Source organism: Macaca thibetana, chromosome 5, assembly GCF_024542745.1.
Source record: "Macaca thibetana thibetana isolate TM-01 chromosome 5, ASM2454274v1, whole genome shotgun sequence".
NCBI lineage: Eukaryota > Metazoa > Chordata > Mammalia > Primates > Cercopithecidae > Macaca > Macaca thibetana.
In genome coordinates this window covers 41937199-41959248 of record NC_065582.1, presented here as the reverse complement: position 1 = coordinate 41959248, position 22050 = coordinate 41937199, and the positions used below count along the sequence as shown (strand labels likewise).

At 40.8% G+C, this 22050-nt stretch overlaps 1 protein-coding gene across 4 annotated transcripts in view; it reads left to right on the top strand.

Annotated features, from left to right (window-relative positions):
- The window catches only part of ARHGAP10 (Rho GTPase activating protein 10), a 333877-nt gene that overhangs the window by 125608 nt on the left and 186219 nt on the right, over positions 1-22050 (top strand). For all 4 annotated transcript variants that reach the window (XM_050790898.1, XM_050790899.1, XM_050790897.1 and 1 more), the window contains 5 exons: positions 17-118; positions 7409-7519; positions 9255-9359; positions 17059-17188; positions 20662-20768. In XM_050790898.1, the coding sequence (XP_050646855.1) occupies positions 17-118; positions 7409-7519; positions 9255-9359; positions 17059-17188; positions 20662-20768 (555 nt within the window). The remainder of the gene's footprint in view (positions 1-16; positions 119-7408; positions 7520-9254; positions 9360-17058; positions 17189-20661; positions 20769-22050) is intronic.

Sequence of the window (22050 nt, the reverse complement as noted above, 5' to 3'; positions counted from 1 at the left end):
TTTTTTTTTTTTGTAGGAAGAAAAAAAGAAGTTTGACAAAGAGACAGAAAAGAATTATAGTCTAATTGATAAACATTTGAATTTATCAGCAAAAAAGAAAGACTCACATTTACAAGAGGTATAATTTTTTATTTTTCTGTTAAGTTTTCAAAATTTAATAAGCAATACATGTCTTTTAAAAATGTGCTTTACTGTTGATAACTTTTCATCTGGCATTATATAGAGATAACAAAAAGTGAACAGATAGTGTCATAAATTAAGAAAAAAGTCCTTGTGAAACAAGACAAAATAATACGTCTTATAGCGATTACTGAGGTATGGATTTGTAGTAGTAAAATTTTTGTTTCTGAGTATTATTTTACAGGAACATAACTTTAAACCAGCATTAGTGAAGAACAGATATATTATTTGCAGGAATAGATCAATTAATTGGCTTTCAGGAGTTCTTGAAGAAATGAATTTAATAAGCTCATATGCCATTATGCATTTATGTGAAGGCAGCATTAATCTTATTTAATGCTGAGGATTCAGGAAATTCAGCTTCGTTGGAAAGGGAGCATCTGTTTTACTTGTATTAATAGACTCATTTATTTCGGAGGCAGCCATATATAAGCAGGAAGGAATTTATATTTTATTTTTCATTTTCTCGTTGTTTATTTCTAAATCCCCTGCCATTTGTTTCTCTCACTCACACACTTGGATGGAAACTCAGTTGTTTACAATTCAAAACATAATGCTTTTATTAAAAATAATGCTGTTTGCCATTGTTAGTATTTTGTCTGATCCCACAAAAATTGTATTTTTTCCCCTTGTTTTTTAACACATAAGGAATCTGGGCATTATGTACTACTGTCATAAACACTTGCTAAAGTATTATCAAAATGACACAGTATTAAGTCTTGTGTAAACCTGGATTATATTTAAATGTCAGCTATGTAGTTACACACTCTGTGTGTGTATGGTTGGTTCGACATCCACATGTGACTTTTTCTTTTGTCTCTCTAATGCCTTTGACTGACATTTGGATGGCACTTGACAGTTCATAAAAGAAAAAGGAGCTTTTACACCACTTCATCCTTACTGCTTTCACTTTGGGTAGGGCCCTGTTCTCTACTTGTTGCATATTATTGTGTGCTCCCTCATCTCCTGCCCTCTGTCAATTTTGAGATGATAGCTGCAGCTTTTACAGACCCCCTTTATGCTAGCAGTTCTCTACCTCTGCTCTCACCTCCATTTTCAGGTATCCTAAAAAAGATTTTCATTCCCCAAGTAAATTTCCAAATCCACTTCACTTTCTCATTAGGTATCTCATTTTAAACTTTTCTTAGGCAACATCTTTGGAGTCACCTTGGCCCTTTCTCTTACGCATCCCATCTAGTCCATCAGTATGTCATCTTTAGTTCCAGAATATAATCTGAGTGTATCCACTTCTCATGACTCGCTCTTCTCCAAACCCTCCTAATGGCTTCTCCAGAGGCCCCAGGGCCCACAGGATGCTGTGTGTTCTGCACCCAACCCAGCTGGGGTCAGCATAGTATGTACTGAGGGCCGTGGCATTTGTTTTCCTTCTGCTTGGTATGTTTTCAACACGCATCCATGTGTCTCAAACCTTCAAATACTCTTCCAAATACCCTCCACTCAGAGGTCAGTTTATTAAAAGTTTTTCCTGACCTTCTTATTTAGAATGTCCCCTTTACTCTGCTTTATATTTTTTTCATATTCCTTTTTTTTTTGAGTTGGAGTTTCACTCTTGTCGTCCAGGCTGGAGTGCAATGGTGAGATCCTGGCTCACTGCAACCTCCGCCTCCTAGGTTCAAGCGATTCTCCTGCCACTATCTCCTGAGTAGCTGGGATTACAGGCGCCCACCACCGCGCCCGGCTAATTTTTTGTATTTTTAGTAGAGACAGGGTTTCATTATGTTGGCCAGGCTGGTCTAGAACTCCTGACCTCAGGCGATCCACCTGCCTTGGCCTCCCCAAGTGCTGGAATTACAGGCATGAGCCACAGGGTTCAGCCTATTTTTTTTTTCATGGTCTTATAACCGTTTTGACATACTGTTCATTTATTACGTGGCTTCTTCCACTAGAATGTAAGCTCCTTGAAGGCAACAACATTGTCTTATTCAGTGTTCTATCTTCAGTGCCTAGAACAGTACCTCTTAGGGAGTAGGTACTTAATGTATAGTTATTGAATGAACAAGTGTGGAGATGGTTGTACAGTGAGCTAGGGCTCCAGTAATTTATCAGTCCCAAAGATAATTCACCTCCAGAAACATGAAGAGATCCTAAAGATGAATAATTTGTTTCATTTAAATTACATACACTTTTTTATCTTGCTCTGTTTGCTCTTTACAAACTTATGTGCTCACACTGAAACAGCCTTCTATTTTAAGTGTAAAGCCCTTAATAGGGGGTATGATTTTTGAAGGGGAAAATGTTAGGTTTGGATATTCATTACTTTTGGCAGTGGTTAATGTAATGCTAATTTTCAGTGAATTGAGATGCTCAGGAGATTGTAAAAGTTGCAGAGAATGATACTGAACAAAGGCTTAGAAACATACATAATTCATTCTCTCCTCTTGTTTCAACTGAAAATAACAGGAGATGGCTGGGTGTGGTGGCTCATGCCTGTAATCCCAGCACTTTGGGAAGCCGAGGCAGGTGGATCACAAGGTCAGGAGATGGAGACCATCCTGGCTAACACGGTGAAACCTTGTCTCTACTAAAAATACAAAAAAATAGCCGGTGTGGTGGTGGGCGCCTGGAGTCCCAGCTGCTCGGGAGGCTGATGCAGGAGAATGGTGTGAACTCAGGAGGCGGAGCTTGCAGTGAGCTGAGATCGCGACACTGCACTCCAGCCTGGGCGACAGAGTCAGACTCCATCTCAAAAAATGAATAGAATAGAATAGAATAGAATAGAATAGAATAGAATAGAATAGAGAATAGAATAGAATAGAATAGAATAGAATAGAATAGAATAGAATAATGATCAGGAGAGAATTGGGCATGCACCATGCTGGCTATTTTGGCAGTTCTCTGAGGCCTTGCTACTATACCTTTATGTTTATTGGGCATAATAGCGTCTACGTCCATCCACACCCCTACATTCTACTTAACAGTTGTACAGTAACAGGTATTGGATATTTGAGAAAATTCCATTTCTATTTTTGAAGTCTATTTTTTCTTCCTAAGTAGCCAAATGATAATATTTCAGTGTAATAATAATCTACTTGAGAAGCAGATTCCCTGAATAACTTTGTGTGAGACTTGTCTACTTTCTTACATATATTTACAGCTGGAAAGACTAGAAATTAGTTGATAATCAAAGCGAAATTGTGTATTTGTTAAAAACTAGTGATTTGCTTGGAGTTGTACAATGTATAGTGATTGCCTTTTAGATTCATTTTTAAAGGTCAGGCTGAAGGAAATCATTTTATGACCCTAGTTACAACTTGGACGTCCATGGCATTCTTGTAAGAGAGGGCTCTTGTCATGGGATCTTTAGGGTGCAGAAACCTTTGTGGCTGGTGATGCGTTTGCCTGAGTTTTGCTCTGGCCCGCTGGGCTTGTTCTGCCAGCTCTTCTCAGCAGGCTGCGCTGGGCTTGTGCTACTGGCCTGGATCTCATGCCTGCCAAAGGCGAGTCAGGCATGGAGTGGCGAGGGGTTCGTGAGTGAGTTCAGGGTCTGGCCACTGTGTGCAGCCAGGCATGCCGACCATGGTGGGGCAGGCAGCTCCAGGCACAGGCACCGGCTCCGTGCAAGGCTGTGGCTAGACCGGGCATACTGCAGGTCGCTTCCATTGTGGGCACGGTGGCGCCTGGAAACTTACAGACACCAGGAACCACAGAGCCCCAAAGAGGGTGTCACAGCCCTGGCTCAGGGAGCCCCTAGGTCTGGGCTCCCTGAAGGACCACAGTTCTTCTCTCCTTCTCATCGCCCACAATGTGGCGAGCAGGGGAGGGGGAGGTTCACTCCTGTTGGTGTTACAGCTCCTTCAGTCTGGCCATTCCTTGGGTCCCAAGTTCTTGTCCCACATCCAAGAGGAATGAGGTATGCAGACAGTTGCAGGGGTGAGCAAGGTAGAGGGGAACTTCATTGAGCAACAGGACAGTTCTCAGGAGACCTGAAGTGAGTAGCCCTTTTCCGCAGGCAGGTCATCATAATGAGTGTCCAGCTCTCAGTGGAGGGGAGACCTCTAGTGTGTAGCTCCTTTCTACAAGCAGGTCATCCTGACTAGTGGAGGAGAACCCCGGGGGTTGCTTCTTCCGACAGCTGGTAGTCCCCATGTCTTTCTGAGTCTGTTTGAGTGCAGGGTTTTTCTGGGCTCAGAAGGGAGGAAGTGTGCTGACTGGTCCATGTGCAGCCATGGGTGGGCCTGGAAAAAGCACCGTAAGTTTTCATTCCCGTCTGCAGACTCCACCCAGAACTGGCAGCCCAGCGGCTCCCAGGCTTCAGGCCATCCTGGCTTAAAGGTGGGGATTCACCAGGGACCTCTCCCTTCCCACCTAGGAACCTGTCTGTCTCCTGCAGCTGTCAACATATCATCTATGGCACCCAAAGTATTTGCGCCAAGAGAAGCCTATAGGCCTCTGTCGAGCTGCTCTCAGCTCCCTGGCCTCCCTCCTGTGCTTGTTGGCATCCAAAGTCCAGAGTGGGCCGAGCTGGAGGTTGGGGGTACTGGGGGCGCTGGCATGTCAGCACCACCCTAGTGCACACATACCCGGCCGGGTGGCAACAGTACCTAGGCTTGGCTACAACTTTGCTCCACACTGGATCAGGTGCTGGGAGCGAGGAGAAGCCAGAGAGCAGGAGCAGGCACTTCTCGAGTCTGCTGGCGGAGCAGTGGGCCTTCCCTGGCCCCCAAGAGCATGGGGATGCCCTGACCCAGAGCTGTGGCCGTGTGGCGGCAGCTGTGTCTGGGAACATGGGGCTCCTGCCCTGACAACTCCATAGAAGTCGGGACTCCTGCCTGTTTCTGGCCCCCGTGGGTACCATGGTGTGCGCAGCCCTGGCCACACTTTGCCCTCTGCAGCTGGTGTCCCCACAGCGGCTGCTCCAGACTGTCCGCTACTGCCATCACTGCCACTGATCCCAGGGATTATGGTGAATTAATCATGGAGCATGTGGCACAACAGTTCTGGATTTTCAGAACGTTAAGGGGGTGGTGATAGAGGTTGACTGGTAATGCAAGGGTCATTACAGTAGCAAGAACAACCAGGAGAGAGAATTTGCTAAACGATAAAATCAAATTGATAAATCTGATGCTGGTATAAATTTCTTCAAGGGCCTTTCCAGTAATGACAAATGAGGAAACCATCCTCCTTATGTCTTTATTTTGTTAAATACTCAACAAAATCACTGTGTTTTTGCTGGGAGATGTGCCAACTAACTGCTGATGGCTGAACTATCAAACTCTGGTTATTGGAGGCACAAAAATATGATTCAGAGGAGTGTTAAGTAGAAATTCTCATTTTAGCTTAGTAATATATATTAAAGTGTTTGCTGAAATGTTTTTTATTATGTTTTGAAATGTGTTGTTTCAAATGTATTACATGCTTTTCAAAAACACATTTTTGGTTATAAAATATATGAATAAAATTTCAATAAAATGTATAATTTGATTGTAAAGTATATGGCTCAGTAGTATTAAGTACATTCACATTGTTTTGCAACTATCACCACCATGCATCTCCAGGGCTTTTTCAAAAATCTTCCCAGACTGCACCTCTGTACCTGTTAACAATAACTCTCCATTCTCCCCTTCTCCAGCCCCTGGCAGCCATCATTCTGCTTTCAGTTTCTATGAATTCGACTACTCTAGGTGTCTCATATGAGTGGGATCGTATAGTATCTGTCCCTTTGTGACTGGTTTATTTCACTTAGCCTGATGTACTCAAGGTTCATCCATGTCGTAGCATGTATCAGAATTTCCTTCCTGTCTAAGGCTGAATAATATTCTGTTATACATATGAATCGGCTACATTTTATTTACTCGTCTGTCTCTCCGTCCGTCCGTCCGTCCGTCCGTCCATCCATCCATCCATCCATCCATCCATCCATCCATCCATCCGTGGGCATTTGGGTCACTTTCCCCCCTGCTGCTATGAACAGGGGTGTACACATATCTGTTCCTCTGCTTTTAGTTCTTTCGGGTATATGCCCAGCTATAGAATTGCTGGGTCATGTGGTAATACTATTTTGAATTTGAGGGAAAAATTTATTTTAATTTTTTGTTGGGAGTTGTGCCTGTTAACTGCTGGTAGCTGAACTATTGAATTCTGGTTAATGAAGGCACAAAAATGCGATTTTGAGGAGCGTTAGGTAGAAATTTTCAGTTTAGCTTAGTAACACATTATATTTCAATATTATTTTACTTAAAGCACTGTTTTTCACAGTGCTTGTACCGTCTTGCATTCCCACTAATGATGCACAGGGGTTGCAGTTTCTTGACGTCCTCACCAACACCACTACTTTTATTTTTTGGATAGTAGCCACCCTAGTGGGTGTGAGGTGGCATCTCATTGTGAGTTTGATTTACATCCTAATGATGAGCGATGTTGAGTGTCTTTTCATGTGCTTATTGGCCTTTTGTATATCCTCCCTGGAGAAATGCCCAGAAAAATATTTTTAAGAGTAAAATTAGCTAAGTTAGGAAAAATATCACATGATGCCTAGTAAGAATGGTTTCTTGGACATGAGTTCTCTCTCCACTATTCTCTGTGGAGTCATGCTCTTCTTCTAGTTCCTTTCCAGTTAGACAAGCTAAGCTGGAAGCTTTTTTTGGAATAGCCTCCTGACCAGCTGGTACCTGCTTCCCTCCCAGGGCATGAGACGTTGTGAGGGCTGCAGATGGGCATCCAGCCCTGGCCCGCCTTTGAGAGCTGGGTTCTTGAGATGCTGCCATGGCTGGCTCCTCCTCACCTGCCGCCATCACTCCCTGAGTGCTGAGGTGCTGGGCTCTTTCTCAGGCAGACGTTGTTCTTAAAGGATTTGTTCATAGAAATGTTTGTGGATTGTGATTGCATGTGGTTCAGCCTTGGGGCATCAGTTGTGGTTGGGGTGAATTTTTCATGAAGAGAAACCTCTTTGATCTTCAGTTCTTGCAGGTCAACCTCAACATACAGAGTAGGAGTCACAAACTTTTTCTGCAAAGAAACTGATAGTAAATATTTTAGACTTTTGTGGACCATAAAGTTCCTGTTGCACCTGCTCAATTCTGCTGTTGCAGCAGGAAAGTAGCTGCAGACGATACCTAAATGAATGATTGTGCCTGTGTTGCAATACTTCATTTACAAAATCAGGCAGCACAACGTATTTTGGCCCATGGACCACAGTGTGATGACCTCTGATGTAGAGTTTCACTTTTCACCATCTCCAGTTTGCCTAACCTCTGTGATTCTAACATAGGCAGATATCCAAGTGGAGCAGAACCGGCAACACTTCTATGAACTCTCTCTCGAGTATGTGTGTAAGCTGCAGGAAATCCAAGAACGAAAGAAGTTTGAGTTTGTGGAACCTGTGAGTATTATTGCCAAGTTGTTTGCTGGTGGATTTTTGCAATATAAGATAAGTATTTATCTTCCTAGGTCTGATTTTTGGTTTATAGTTATTAGAGGCCATAGTGCATAAACATGAAAGAGACATATTGAAAAGGGCAAACACAGCCATGAATTCAAGGAATTGCCTCTAAATCAGTGTTTCTCAACTGTATTTGCACTGCAACACGTAATATTCCCATTGCTACATGATCTCAAGGAAAGCAAACAAGTGCAGTTTCTGCTACCTTAGCCTATAGCTCTGTCTTTAAAAAGTGTCTCTGAAATAATTTATAGTAGAATGAGTGAACATGGGTTGTTTATACCAGTTCAAACTTTGGTACTTTAAACAATTGTTTGTAATGTAACTTCAAACACAACTCATAATGCTTATGGCAATCTAAGTTTAGAAGCAGGATGTGGAACATTTGAGACAATTTTATGAGTTACTCTGACATTTCTTTTTAGTTACTTTAGAAACACATGATCTTTGTGATTATATAGATGTTTTCTAGTAGCTTCAGTTGTTTATTTATGAAGATACATGCACATAAATATATATAACATAATGTAAAGGATATTTCATGTGGATTTCAGCAAAACAGGAACTCATTTTCAGGATTCATTTTAATTTTAATATCAACTTGTTGAATGGTTTCTTTTTCTTAAACAGCTTTATTAAGATAACATTCACACGCTACACAATTTACCCATAGTGTGTATGGTTTATAGAAACAAGAATAACCAAGTAATGATTAAAAATGAGCATTTGTGGAGCTATGGTTTAGTTGCAACGATAGTCATTAACCTAAACTAGTAAAGTAAACCTCCTCAAAAGCTTTCTTTTTATGTGAAATAACAGTAATGGCCTGCTTTATTGGGCATTTATAATGCTCAGTTGCTGTTCAAGTCATTGTTCTAAGTGTTGTACTGAACTCATTAGTCCACACTATTACTCAATGAGGAGATAAGGAAATAGAAGTAGAGAAAGGTTGAATAATTTGCCCAAGGTCCCGTAACAAGTCATGGCTGATGTTGGGAATGGAGCCTGCGGGGCATTTGGTGTCACAGCCCCAGATTCCTAACCACCCACGGTGTGGCATTTGAAAGAAAATGAATCTCAACATTTCCTTAACTCTCTCCCCAAATCACTTCTCTTCAGTTTAGATTTATTGACTCACATGTGGAGCAGAGGCAACAGCTCTCTAATTAGAGACAGGTTGGGAGTTGGTAGAAAACTAAAGGTTTAATTACGGGTTTGGGGCTGCCCCTGGCAAGTCATGGAATATCTTTGTCAACAAAACACAGGGGTTGCACTCTGTTGGATGTGGCTGGGGAGAGTCTGGAGCTCTTTGATTCTGTGATTTTACTTTCTTATAGATTGTATCAACCTATAGTGATAAGATTTCAATTACAAATACTGGAATTCTCCTGACTAAAGAGGACAAATGGATGACTTTATAATTCAATTTTTCCTACAGAACATGCCATACAAGCTGCCTAATGGCTGTGATATTTAAGGGAAAAAAGCATCATTTTCTATAAAGACCAATTAATATTGTACTTGGGTTTACTTGAATATTATTGACTTCCCTTTAATCACTTTATTTCAGTGGAATAACAGTGAGGTGGCGGGGGGAACACTTGGTTGTTTATATGATTCTTTTTTCTCCTGAGTTGTTTTGTGCTAATACTACTCTTTTCTTCCTGTGTCTTAGATGCTGTCATTTTTTCAGGGGATGTTTACCTTCTATCATCAGGGCCATGAACTTGCCAAAGACTTCAATCACTACAAAATGGAACTACAGATCAACATTCAGAATGTAAGGAAATGAAAGCTTTCTTTATAAAAAGATGTTTGAAAAGTGTATTTTTCATTTGTTGTATGAAAAGCCTTAAATGAAGACAATGCTGATCTGTTGATACTGAGAAACTGAGGGTATGATGCCATCTGCTGGTCAACTCTTGGTGTGACGAACTGCTCTACAGTTGGTTGAGGCTTGGGAAATTCTGCCACCTGGCGGCTTTTCCTGCAGTTTCTGGGTCAATTCTAAGGATAAGCTTTGTTACCTTAACTCTAAGTCAGCTATTTCTGCAACAGACAAAAGAGCACTCCACTTTAAGGCTCTGAATTTATAATGCACTACATTTCTTCTCCTTTAACTGGGTATCTTGATTTTTGTTCCCAGATAAGCTTATCGTTTGAGTGGAATTTCTTCCCTACATTTTACGCATATTTACTAATGCATTGGTGTTCACAGTTGCTATTGGTCTTGATTATTTTCCTTTGGAAAATGTGTGCTTTCTGCCAAGTCTTGGATGAAGAGATTCAGGAGAATGGTATTAAGCAGCATACTATATGTCATTTTGATCAGGTGGTGGATGTTTTTCCTCTCAACACTAGTTGATGCTGGAGGTGTCCTCATTGACAAGCTGGTCAGGGGATGTTGAGTGTAGTTTGAGGTCTTGTTAGGAATGTCGTGAGATAGCTTTGTGACCGACTCACAGCACATAATGAAAGACACACAGGTAGATGGATGGGAAGCTGTGGTTGTTGCCTGCTCTTCATTTCTTTCACAATTAGAAGTTGAGAGTGGGCTGGGAGCAGTGGTTCATACCTGTAATCTCAGCACTTTGGGAGACCAAGGCGGGTGGCTCACGAGGTCCAGATATCGAGACCATCCTGGCCAACATGGTGAAACCCCATCTCCGCTAAAAATACAAAAATTAGCTGGGCGTGGTGGAGTGCGCCTGTAATCCCAGCTACTTGGGAGGCTGAGGCAGGAGAATTGCTTGAACCCGGGAGGCGGAGGTTGCAGTGAGCTGAGATTGTGCCACTGTACTCCAGCCTGTGTGACAGAGCGAGAATCCGTCTTAAAAAAAGTTGAGGGTGAATACCTTTTGTGTAAATTTTGTTTCTAACTTTTTTTTTTAATGTACAGTTCCCTATACTTGGGAATGTAGATGATAAAACCTCTTATTTTTATAATTTATGTGTCAACTTCTATTTGAGGATTGTTAGGACATTCACCTGGGCTAATGATAGAGTCCTGGAGTAGATTCTTTCTTTTTCTGCTGCTGTGGTCTCACAATTTGTGAAAACAGTTATAAAATATGTGATATGACTATAATGTGACAAAACTTAGAAATCCAAAATGGGTATGTGTGGATTCGTTCTAGTTACCCCACAATTGTCCCTGCAGGTAGTAGAATATTGAGTTTAATGATGTTGAGTTTTTTTTTTTTTTTTTTTTTTTTTTTTTTGAGACAGGGTCTCACTCTGTTGCCGAGGCTGAAGTGCAGTGGCACAACCACTGCTCACTGCAGCCTCAACCTCCTAGGCTCAAGTAATCCTCCTGCCGCAGCCTCCTAAGTAGCTGGGACTGCCGGTGCATGCCAGCACACCCAGCTAATTTTTTTTTCTTTTTGATAGAGATGGCATCTCACTGTGTTGCCCAGGCTGCTCTCAAACTTCAGGGTTCCAGTGATCCTCTTGTCAGCCTCCCAAGATCCTGGCATTATGGGGGTGAGCCACCATGCCTGGCCGATGTTGAGATTATTCAGAATATTTTGCAGGCAGCAGAAAACAGTTATGTAAAAAGAACACTAGATAGTTCACATAAGTGGTCCCCAACCTTTTTGGCACCAGGGACCGGTTTTAAGGAAGACAGTTCTTCTGTAGATGGAATGGAGGTGGGGGAAGATAGGGTATGGTTTCGTGATGATACTTCCACCTCAGGTCATCAGGCATTATTAGATTCTCATAAGGAGTGCACAATCTAGATCCTTTGCGTGCGCAGTTCACAATAGGGTTCGTGCTCCTATGAGAATCTAATGCCACCGCTGATCTGAGAGAAGGTCGACTCAGGCGGTTATGCTCACCTGCCGCTCACCTCCTGCCGTGTGACCCGATTTCTAACAGGCCATGGACCAGTACCGGCTGGCAGCCTGAGGGTTGGGGACCCCTGCTTGAGATTATAACTCCTGTTTTCCCCTTCACTTAGTGGCTGTATAATTTGTGGAAATTCACCTTTTCTGTCTGGACCTCGTCTGTCAAGTGCAGGACTGGCCAGAATGAGAACCTTCAGGCAGGACTGTATATATAACTTCCAGAATCAAGGTAAAATGAAGAAAATAGTGCCCCTTATTTAGAGATAATGAAGAGTTTCAGATCAGAGGCATTTGATCATTAAACCAAGCAGAAGCTTGTGAATGCATAGGTGAATGCCCTTTGAAGCCAGCGCTCTGCCTCAGGCTCCGGGGTGAGCTATGGGGAAACGTCAGTCTTTTGGGATGTTCAGTGAAACTCCTTGCACAGCTCATTTATTTGTGGAAGTGTGTTTATAACACACCTGTGGGGAAGGCGGGGGTCTGTTTACCTTATATAAACCAAAAAAACTTTCAGAGGCATTAAATATTTAGATGATAATGAGCAATATTCAGTCTTGAAATCTTCGGAGCAAACTTTGAAGCTAAGCTATCATTTGAAATGTTTCACAAAATGACCTGGTTGGAATCCTTAATATATTCAGAACTTACACAATTGACAACAGTATTCATTTTCTGTAGAGAAATGGGGAAATGACAGTTTATTGAATAAAAGCCTTTTTTTGTATTGTCTCGCACTTAAGGATGTGTGGTCATCAGTAAATCGCCCTACATTCTCAACCTTTTTTCTAAATATTCCTGTCTTGATTTTATTTGGCTGTTTCTTAATAAACACTCTTGCAACTCAGAGTTTCTCTCGGCCTCACCTTCAGTATTGAGAACACGTGATCTAGGTGGCGTCTCTGCTCTTCAAAATGTTAATTTTTAGCTATTTTTTTTTTAAAATCAGAAACACCAGCACTTTTGAAACGCGGGTCACTCATTCTGTATCATCTGCTATACCTCATTGACACTGTAATTTGCTCATTTCTTGGCCATTCATCTCATTCCTTGATGTCAGTTTTGTATTATAATAAAGATAAAATGCTGGGTATATAAAACAACATATTGTTGAAAAAAGTCCCAGTTGTGGTTTTTGTGTGTGTGTGTGTGTGTGTTGCATTTATTTGTTTGTTTGAGACGGAGTCTCGCCCTGTCACCCAGGCTGGAGTGCAGCGGCCCTATCTCAGCTCACTGCAAACTCTGCCTCCCGGGTTCATGCCATTTTCCTGCCTCAGTTTCCCGAATAGCTGGGACTACAGGCACTTGCCACCATGCCCGGCTAATTTTTTTGTATTTTTTGGTAGAGACGGGGATTCACCGTGTTAGCCAGGATGGTCTCAGTCTCCTGACCTCGTGATCCGCCTGCCTCAGTATCCTAAAGTGTTGGGATTACTGGCATGAGCCACTGTGTCCAGCTACATATATGTATTTTAGTAAACATAATCAAATGTTAACTGCCTCTGCATTATAACATCATAAATATTTTGATCATCTTTTTAGTATTTAATTTTAGTAAAAAAGCAAAACTTTTATAATCAGAAAAAGGTAAAAGTTATTTAAAAGTGAAAACCTATTTTTCCCCATTTGATAATACCTATTGTATTGTAAAAGTGCCTAGACTTTTTTTTTTTTTTTTGAGAAATAGAGTCTTCATTTTCTATAATCTAGAGTGATAAATGGAAATCAAGAAAGTAGCAAGATGGCTTTTAGGAAATGGGTTTTCCAGAAGAATGGAAATTGCCTCAAATTTAAAGAATATTTTAAGGAACTAATTTTGAACTTTTGTGATTTCTGTCTCCCGAAGAATGTGGGGAAGAGACTAGAATAGAATTCTTCCTGGAAGGAAATACAGTGTGCAGAATTTTAGGATTCTTAAAGAGTCCCTAGGAGATAACAAGAATGGGTAAGAATTATTTAAGAACATGGGCAAAATATTTTTGTCGCAATGTTCTAAGGAAAGTAGAATACCAAAACTACAGACTTGTGTGTGTGTGTTTTTAAAAGAGATTAGAAATGATCACATCAAAATATAACAGCAGTTACCTGAGGGGTGGGCTTATGGTTAGCTTTAGTCTTATCCCTTTTCTTTTTGTCCCCCAAATGGGACTATTTGTGTCTATCTCTCTGTTTCACGGTGATATGGATTAGTTTTTGTAATCAGAAAAGAAGTTTTTTAAAGATGTTTTCTCTTTCAATCAGATTTAAAATACTAAAATATATAAGGCTTAATATAAAGCTAGTTTATTTGGAGATATTTAATTCCTAAAGCATGTAAAGAAAACAAGGCAGCAATGATCTTTTATTGGATAGATGGATAGCATTAGTGTCCTGCCATATAGGTTATTGTGAGGATTAAAGAACCATGTAAATACTCAAATGTTACCTATTGTAGTGTTTGGGGTCTAACATTATTGTAATTAGAAGATGCCTTCATATGTGCTTGGAGCTTATAATTGGAAATTGCAAGGTTTTAGCCATTCTACTGATTTTATGCAAAATTTTCAGTGCGTAACTTACCTAAAAATGGTACCATTAAAAAATAGTGGCTGGGGATGGTGGCTCACGCCTATAATCCCAGCACTTTGGGACGTTGAGGCAGGAGGATCACTTGAGCCCCAGAGTTCAGGACCAGCCTGGGCAACATAGTGCAACCCTGTCTCTACAAAAGTAGAGAAGAATCAGCTGGAGGTGGTGGTGCATATGAGTAGTCCCTGTACTCGGGAGGCTGAGGTCGGAGGATCATTTGAGCCTGGGAGGTTGAGGCTGCAGTGAACCATGATTGTGCCACTGTACTCCAGCCTGAGCAGCAGAGTGAGACCTGTTCTCAAGAGAAAAAAAAAAAAAAGCCTTCCATTCCCAGTGCAGACAAAAAGCCTCTGAGGAAGTCGGGTGGTGAGGGAGGAGGGACCTCGTGGAGGTGTCTGCAGCAGGGATGGTGGAGTGAGTGGTGATGAGACAGAGGTGGCTGCTGGGGCATTTGGGAGATTGCTTGTGCTGAGCAGAGATGTTAAGTGAGCACATAAGCAGACATGTTGAGAATGACAACCAGGCTTCTTACCGCCTGGGAAGAAATTCACAGATTTGGAAGGAGAGAGACTGGAAAGAAACCTGAAGAACTGGAGTAGAATTAGATTTCTTGGTAGGAAGTCATGGATTTGCGAATATATAGGTAGATACAGAAGTAGTGATGGTGTGTTGTATAAACACACGTGCTCTGTGTAGACAGTTGACCTTTGAACAACGTTGGGGTTAGCACCTCTGCGCTGTTGGGTGTCTGCATATAACTTTTGACTTCCCTCAAACTTGACTACTAATCTCCTACTGTTGATCAGAAGCCTTACCCATAACAGCAATAGTTGATTACCACATATTTTGTGTGTTCTATGTATGATATACTGTGTTCTTACAATGAAGTAAGCTAGAGAAAAGAAAATGTTACTGCAAAAATCATAAGGAAGAGAAAATATACTTACTATTCATTAAGTGGAAGTGGATCCTCATAAAGGCCTTCGTGTGTTTTCATAATCAGTAGACTGAGGAGGAAGAGTTGCTGTCGCAGGAGTTGTAGATGGGGAGGAAAATCCATGTATTAGTAGATCCACAAAGTTCAAGCCTGTGTTAAGGCTTAACTGTATGAACATCTGTTTCCTAAGTCTGTCTGCTGAGAAGACTTAGAAGCAATGATACTTCCTTAGCTGTGAGCACACTGTGCCCCGATCTTGGTTTCCAAATACTAAATACTCTCCACTAAAAAGAACAAGAGCTCCTTTCCAGGACTGGGGCAGGGAAAGTGTAAGATGAGCCTAGGGTACCTTATTGGACCAGAAAGTAAGGAACTGGTCGAAAATTAGAGGGACCAGTCAAAAGACAGAAGCCAGCTCGAAGGGACTCCTGCTGCTCAAATCTAGGGCAATTTGAGCATGAACATAAATAATAGGATTATTGGCTTAAATACAAGTGTGTGTACATGCTCTCACCTGTGATAGCATCCATACATGTATGGCATGCACATATATGCATATGTGTAAATATACACACACGGGGAGAAGTGAAGGTTGGAAGGAATCTCAGCAAAATGACCAAGGAGGGGAGTAAAATCAGGGTGAAATTAGTACAAAGATGGGGATAAGGGCCAGGGATGGTGGCTCATGCTTATAATCCCAACAGTGTGGGAGGCTGAAGCGGGTAGATTGCTTAAGCCCAGGAGTTCGAGACCAGCCTGGACCCCATATGGAGACCCCCGTCTCTACAAAACAACAACAACAACAACAAAAACCACACACACAAAAATTAAGCCTGGCGTGCTGGTGTGCGCCTGTAGTCCCAGCTCCTCTGGAGACTGAGATGAGAGGATGGCTTGAGTTCAGGAGGTTGAGGCTGCAGTGAGGTATGATTGTGCCACTGTACTCCGGCCTGGGAGACAGAGTGAGACCCTGTCTTTAAAAAAAAAAAAAAAAAATAAGGGGATAAGAAAACCTGGAGAAATGGAAGGAGAGAGGGAACCTAGTCATCAACAACTGAGTTCTACTTGCTTTGCAGGCTTATACTTTCTTACAGGACATAAGCTGATTTTTCTCGCAGCTTAGTTTTGTGTTTAAAAGAAAACAAACCTCTGCAGACAGGTTTTCCCTTTTACAATCTACATTTATCAGATGACTCTCCATCCCTTGACAAAAAAGATGTGCCATTCTACCGTTTTCCCACGCTTAGGACCCTTGGCAACCCCTTTTATTGTAGGGAGGAAAGAGGAGAAATTTCAATAATAATTTTCTGTCTCAGTTCCTCCACAGTTTCACGTCAGCAGTTTTTTGGTATTAATACAATTATTTTTGAGTCTGGATGAAAGAAGTGTCTAGGAACACAGTGGTGCCGACTCATCACAATTGCCTTAGTAATAATTCTGTCACTTCACCTTGCATATACGTTTTCAGTGTAGCCGTTTGACAGATATTGGCACACCACGTCTCCTGCGTTTCAGAAATGTGATTTGTCTCTTCATATATCAAAGACATTATTTGTGTAGGTGAGATTTTTTTCCCCCTTCCGTCTTCAGGGAAGAAATGTCATTTTCAAGTGCAATTGCCATGACCTGGGAAAACTGACACTTGTATTTATTAGTTTGCAAAGAAGAATTAAACTTTTTCAGATTCTGAGTATTTACAGACTGCTAATGTAACAGTAACAAATCAGATTGATTGAGTCAGATTGGTTGTTGCAAAGGAAATACTTCTCAGGTAGATATATTAAAACCTACTTATGTTTTAAACCTAAAATTTAGTAGTGTGAGACCTGAAGGCAGGAATTTTTTATGTTGAATAATAAAATTATTCATGGTGTTAGAAAGCCTCCAAAGTAAGTAACCTGTAGTAACCCTGGCTTATACTCCTCTGGTAGCTATTTTACCACTATTTTTTTTTTCTTTGCGCGTTAATCTCAGTAAGGAGGTACACTGCAAGGAATGGGGATATTTTGATAAATTTATAAAAAAGTTATTTAGAGTTAAAAAATGTAATTCGGTTATCCAGAGACTTTAAAATGTGCACGAGAAAACTCAGAACTTAACATTTATGTGTGTTTTTAAATCCATTTCAGACACGGAATCGATTTGAAGGAACAAGGTCAGAAGTGGAAGAGCTTATGAACAAAATCAGACAGAATCCCAAGGACCACAAACGAGCAAGTCAGTTTACAGCAGAAGGCTACCTGTATGTCCAGGAAAAAAGTAAGAGGCCCTCCAGCAGTGGCTGCTTAAAAATGCAAATTATTGAAAACTCTGCTATTCTTGCCATTATTGTGACATTTTGGGCAATTATTCCCACCCCTTTCTCTGCCTGCTTCTATCGCCTAGTGGGTGTATATTGCATATTCTGGAGAAACACATTCCAGCCCTGGAGAGAGGGGTACAGTGAGCTTAGGAGTGGCTGTGAGCACCCTGTTCTTCCGACACCCCACTAGCTTCTGTTTCACACTGTGTGCGACCCAGGAACATGCTTGTAAGGAAGTCAGAATTTGGTGTAAGATTGAAAATGAGCCAGAGTTATGAGGGTATTTTATTTTTTCTCCTTCCCCCTCACCTCTGCCCTCATTACCAGTGCACACCGGCACACACATTCATACACACGTACACATCCTCCCCTCCCACAACCGTGCCTCACCATCATCTTAAGGTCAAGAGGGACATATTAGTATTTTTCTCCTTCCTTCATACCATTTTTGTTCCCACCAATCTGAGATAGTTGGTTCCTACTCATATCATCAGGAAAACTGCAGATAGTGATAAAAGATATTCCTGTGTGGCATCCTAACTTGTAGGGATTTTAGTCTCTGTTGCTGTCTTAGCAAATACACAGTGCACAGATTGTTCTCATTTTGAAAACTGAAGGACCTTTATTTCTTTCAGACTTTGAACATTTGGTCTTATTTTAACAGCTAAGCTCTTAAGGTTTACTACTTCAACTGTAGAACCCAATTGCTAGTTAGCAGGAAGGATGAGAATGTGAAATGTGTCTCTCTTTACTATTTCCCTCCCTCTTCACCCTTAACTGTAATAAGGGTGTTTTACAGGTGTCACTTCATTTAAGTGTGGCTGATTTACAGGACTTTCAATCCAACCTAAAAATTTACTAGTAGAGATGACTCAGGGAAAGGTTACAGGGTATCTGTGCTTTGAATGGAAGTTCATGTTCTATGCAGGCAGCAGGATGGTTGTGCTTTTTCCATTTGCCCTTATTCTGGAATCTTGCAGCCTTCGCCTCTTGTGAGCAGTTGTATGATATGGCAGAAGTCTGAATTTTTCTCATACATTATCTTATTAATCTCAGTTTTTAAAATTGAATTTGAAAGAACTAAATTAAAAACTCAAGATAGTCTTGAGAATGTTAGAATTATTTGTATTATATGCCCAAGTGAGAATCACAGGAAACTTTAATTTTTACATTCATCACTGTTGCCTTTGAGAGAAATTGAAATGAAGCAACGTAACAGTAGTGGTAAAATTCTTTCCTCATTCATTGTATACCCAGCACTGTGCTACACTTGTATACAACTTGTCTCATTTATCCATAAAACAGCCCTATGAAGTATAAGATACTATTATTATTCCCCATTTATAAATGAAAATAGAGGCACCGAGAGGTAAATAATGTTCCCTAGGTCATACAACTACTGAATGCTGGGATTGTCATTCTGAAAGTGGAGTCTGTGTTGGTAACGTCTCCTGTAAATTGCTTGATGCTTGGACAGGTGTGAAAGAGCATCGTTAGTGTGTATGCCCAGAGCTGGTCGAATAGGCTCTGTTAGTTGTCAGAAGGGGGTGGTGGCTTAAGTAGTGGAAAGACCTTGATATTTGGGGTCAGAGATTCTGATTTAAGGTTCGGCTTTGTCATTTTCCAGGCATTTGGGCTAAGCTTAAATTTTTTTAGATTAAAAAGGCAGTAAGTATCATCCTCTCTGGGCAGTTTTTTTTTTTTTTTTCCTTAGAGTTAAATAAAATACCTGTGCAATAGTTTTTCGTGAACCATAGAACACAGTACAAATGCTGGTTCTTTGAAACACACAGCAGTGGTTCCCAAATTCAGGTCTTTGGACTAATGATGGTCTGAGATAAAATTGATTTTGGTCTGGTAACTCCTTTCATCTATTACCCCTATCCCAAATAATGTAATTAGCTATTACCCCTATCCCAAATAATGTAACTAGCTAAAAGCATTCCTTTTACATGAGTTATTTTTTTCCCTCCTGAGCTTATCTTTTTTGATTTTTAGGTATAGAAGCTTTGTTTGTTTGACATGAAATTACGGTGATAACAGATGTTAATTGTTTTTTAAAAAATGTCTTGACTCACTAAAGTAAAAAATTGTCAACTTCTGCTGGGCCTAACCTTTCATTTGTTACGGTTGGACTTGTATTGGCATGTGAAGTTCCAGATGCTAGAGGTCCCTCTGACATACAGCACTGTCCTGTGAGCCCTGATGGTGGTACTGCTGACTTAGAGTGGAAAAGGGGTTCACAGAATGTTCTGGGGCATACTTGGACAGTCACTCCTATTGTCTTAAATTTCTTATTCTTCCTACTTCTTGTTTTTCTTTTTTGCTGGGAGTACAGATGTGAGCCACCGTGCCTGGCCATTCTCTTGATTCTTAAGATTTTCTAGACCTTACTGATTACAGTAATGTTAAGCCAGACAATACCAGTGTTAATTTATTTTATTTTTTGACAGTGTTGCTCTGTCACCCAGGCTGGAGTGCAGTGACGCGACCTCGGCTCACTGCAACTTCTGCCTCCTGGGTTTAAGCCATTCTCGTGCCACACCCTCCCCAGTAGCTGGGGTTACAGGCACCCACCACCACGCCCAGCTAATTGTTGTTGTTGTTGTTATTGTTTTTGAGACAGAGTCTCTGTCGCCGAGGCCGGAGTGCAGTGGCGCGGTCTCAGCTCACTGCAACCTCTGCCTCCTGGGTTCAGGCTATTCCCCTGCCTCAGCCTCCCGAGTAGCTGGGACTACAGGTGCCTACCACCACCCTGGCTAAATTTTTTGTGTTTTAGTAGAGATGGGGTTTCACCATATTCGCCAGGATGGTCTCCATCTCCTGACTTCATGATCCACCTGCCTTGGCCTCCCAAAGTGCTGGGATTACAGGCATGAACCCCCGCGCCCCGCCCATACTTCATTATTAAAGGTTAGCTTTCAATCATCAGTAAGAGCAGCTGCTTACCAGGGTGCTGTTCATGGACTTAAAGTGCATTAGGTGGATTTTTAGACTAGATGCTTTTTAGCACTATGACTCTATAATTCTATCATTTTGAGAGGCCAGAATTAAATCCCAAACCATCTCATATATGGGATGCAACTTTTCAAACCGTTGTGAGCTCTTAATACCTAGAAACAAAAAATTGAGCTTACATTTAAGAGATTTTCAGGTAGGAGATAACTGTTGATTTTTCTGGCAAAATATTTAAACAGTATGTCTTTAAATCACTTCTGTGTTGCTAAATCTGTTTTAGAGTTTTGTTTCAAAGCACCTGTTCTTATTTTCCCTTTTCTTATTAGAACCAGCAGTATTGCTGAGCTGTTTCATTGATTCAACTGTATCTGTTGCTGCTTTTTACACTTTTCCTCTTTAGTAATGTATTTATAGCTCTACATATCTGCTTAATTTATGAGGGAAAATATAAAGGGCTGTTTTTTTGTTGAAGGGCCTGCTCCGTTTGGTTCCAGTTGGGTAAAACACTATTGCATGTATCGAAAAGCAGCGAAGAAGTTCAACATGATCCCATTTGAGCACAGATCTGGAGGGAAACTTGTAAGTATTTGATTCAACATGGAATAGATTTTAGTCTGTCAGAGGTAGTGTTTGAGGGTGTCATTTTAATGGTTTATATTCACTGATGATACATTTTTAGTTTTAAAATCTTTGTTTTGTTTTTAAGTAAAATGGGCCAGAAGACGGAACAATGTATGTGTTTTCTGAATTGCATGCTTGGGTTTTAAACCGCTAGATTTTTTTTTTCTTGTTTTAATTTAAGTTCTGGGCTACATGTGCAGAACGTGCAGGTTCGTTACATAGGTATACATGTGTCATGGTGGTGTGCTGCACCCATCAGCCTGTCATCTACATTAGATAATTCTCCTAATGCTATCCCTCCCGTAGCCCCCCACCCCCTCAGAGGCCCCAGTATGTCATGTTCCCCTCCCTGTTTCTGTATGTTCTCATTGTCATCTCCCACTTATGAGTGAGAATATGCAGTTTTAACCACTAGGTATTTTTTTAGGTGAACAATAGAACCCTTTTATGCCACTGTTTAAGATAAAGGTAACATTGACAGCAAGCTTTCATGACTCAGTGGTTCCTCAGCATTTATACAATGGTGCTGACTTGCACAAATGTATTCATAGCCTAAAAACAAAGAAGAGTGATCTGTAATAAATTTTACTGTTGTTCAGTTCGTCTTACAAAGTTCTCACATAGGTATTTGCAATGCATTTAGTTAACTGCTCCCCCTGAAATAAAAACAGCAGAGCGTGATAGTAAGAAAAGAGCAAGACGACCTCACAGAGTTGGCTGTGTAGAAAGGTGATCTTTATATGTATTTTAAATGGAATCTGTAGCTTATTACAATAATTAATGGTCTAGAAACAAAACTCTTCCCACCAATGTTGAACATAATTGATAACACATTTTTAAGAAAGCAGGTTAATTCATTGCTTGCTGGGTGAATGGGTATGGTTTTGCTTAGATGAATAAAAAAACAAAACCAAAACCTAAGTTCACTTCTATTTACTTACACGATGCCTTTCCCTGAAAAATATTTAAAGCAGCTTTTAATAAAAACACATTTATATAATAATGAAATAGACATGGAAAATTAGTCATGGTGAGGAGAAGGAAGTGAGGAGATGGCTCTTGAAGCATTAAGTTTGAGACTGAGTTTCCTGTCAGAGCCAATTCAAGCCCTGAGATATTTCTGCTTAGTGATACCTTTCTGTTTTAGCCTCCAAATAATAATAAATATGTTATGGAATATAGCTGGAGATTTTGAATATTTGTATATCTTAATGTTATTTAGAGATCTTCACGTTCTGGA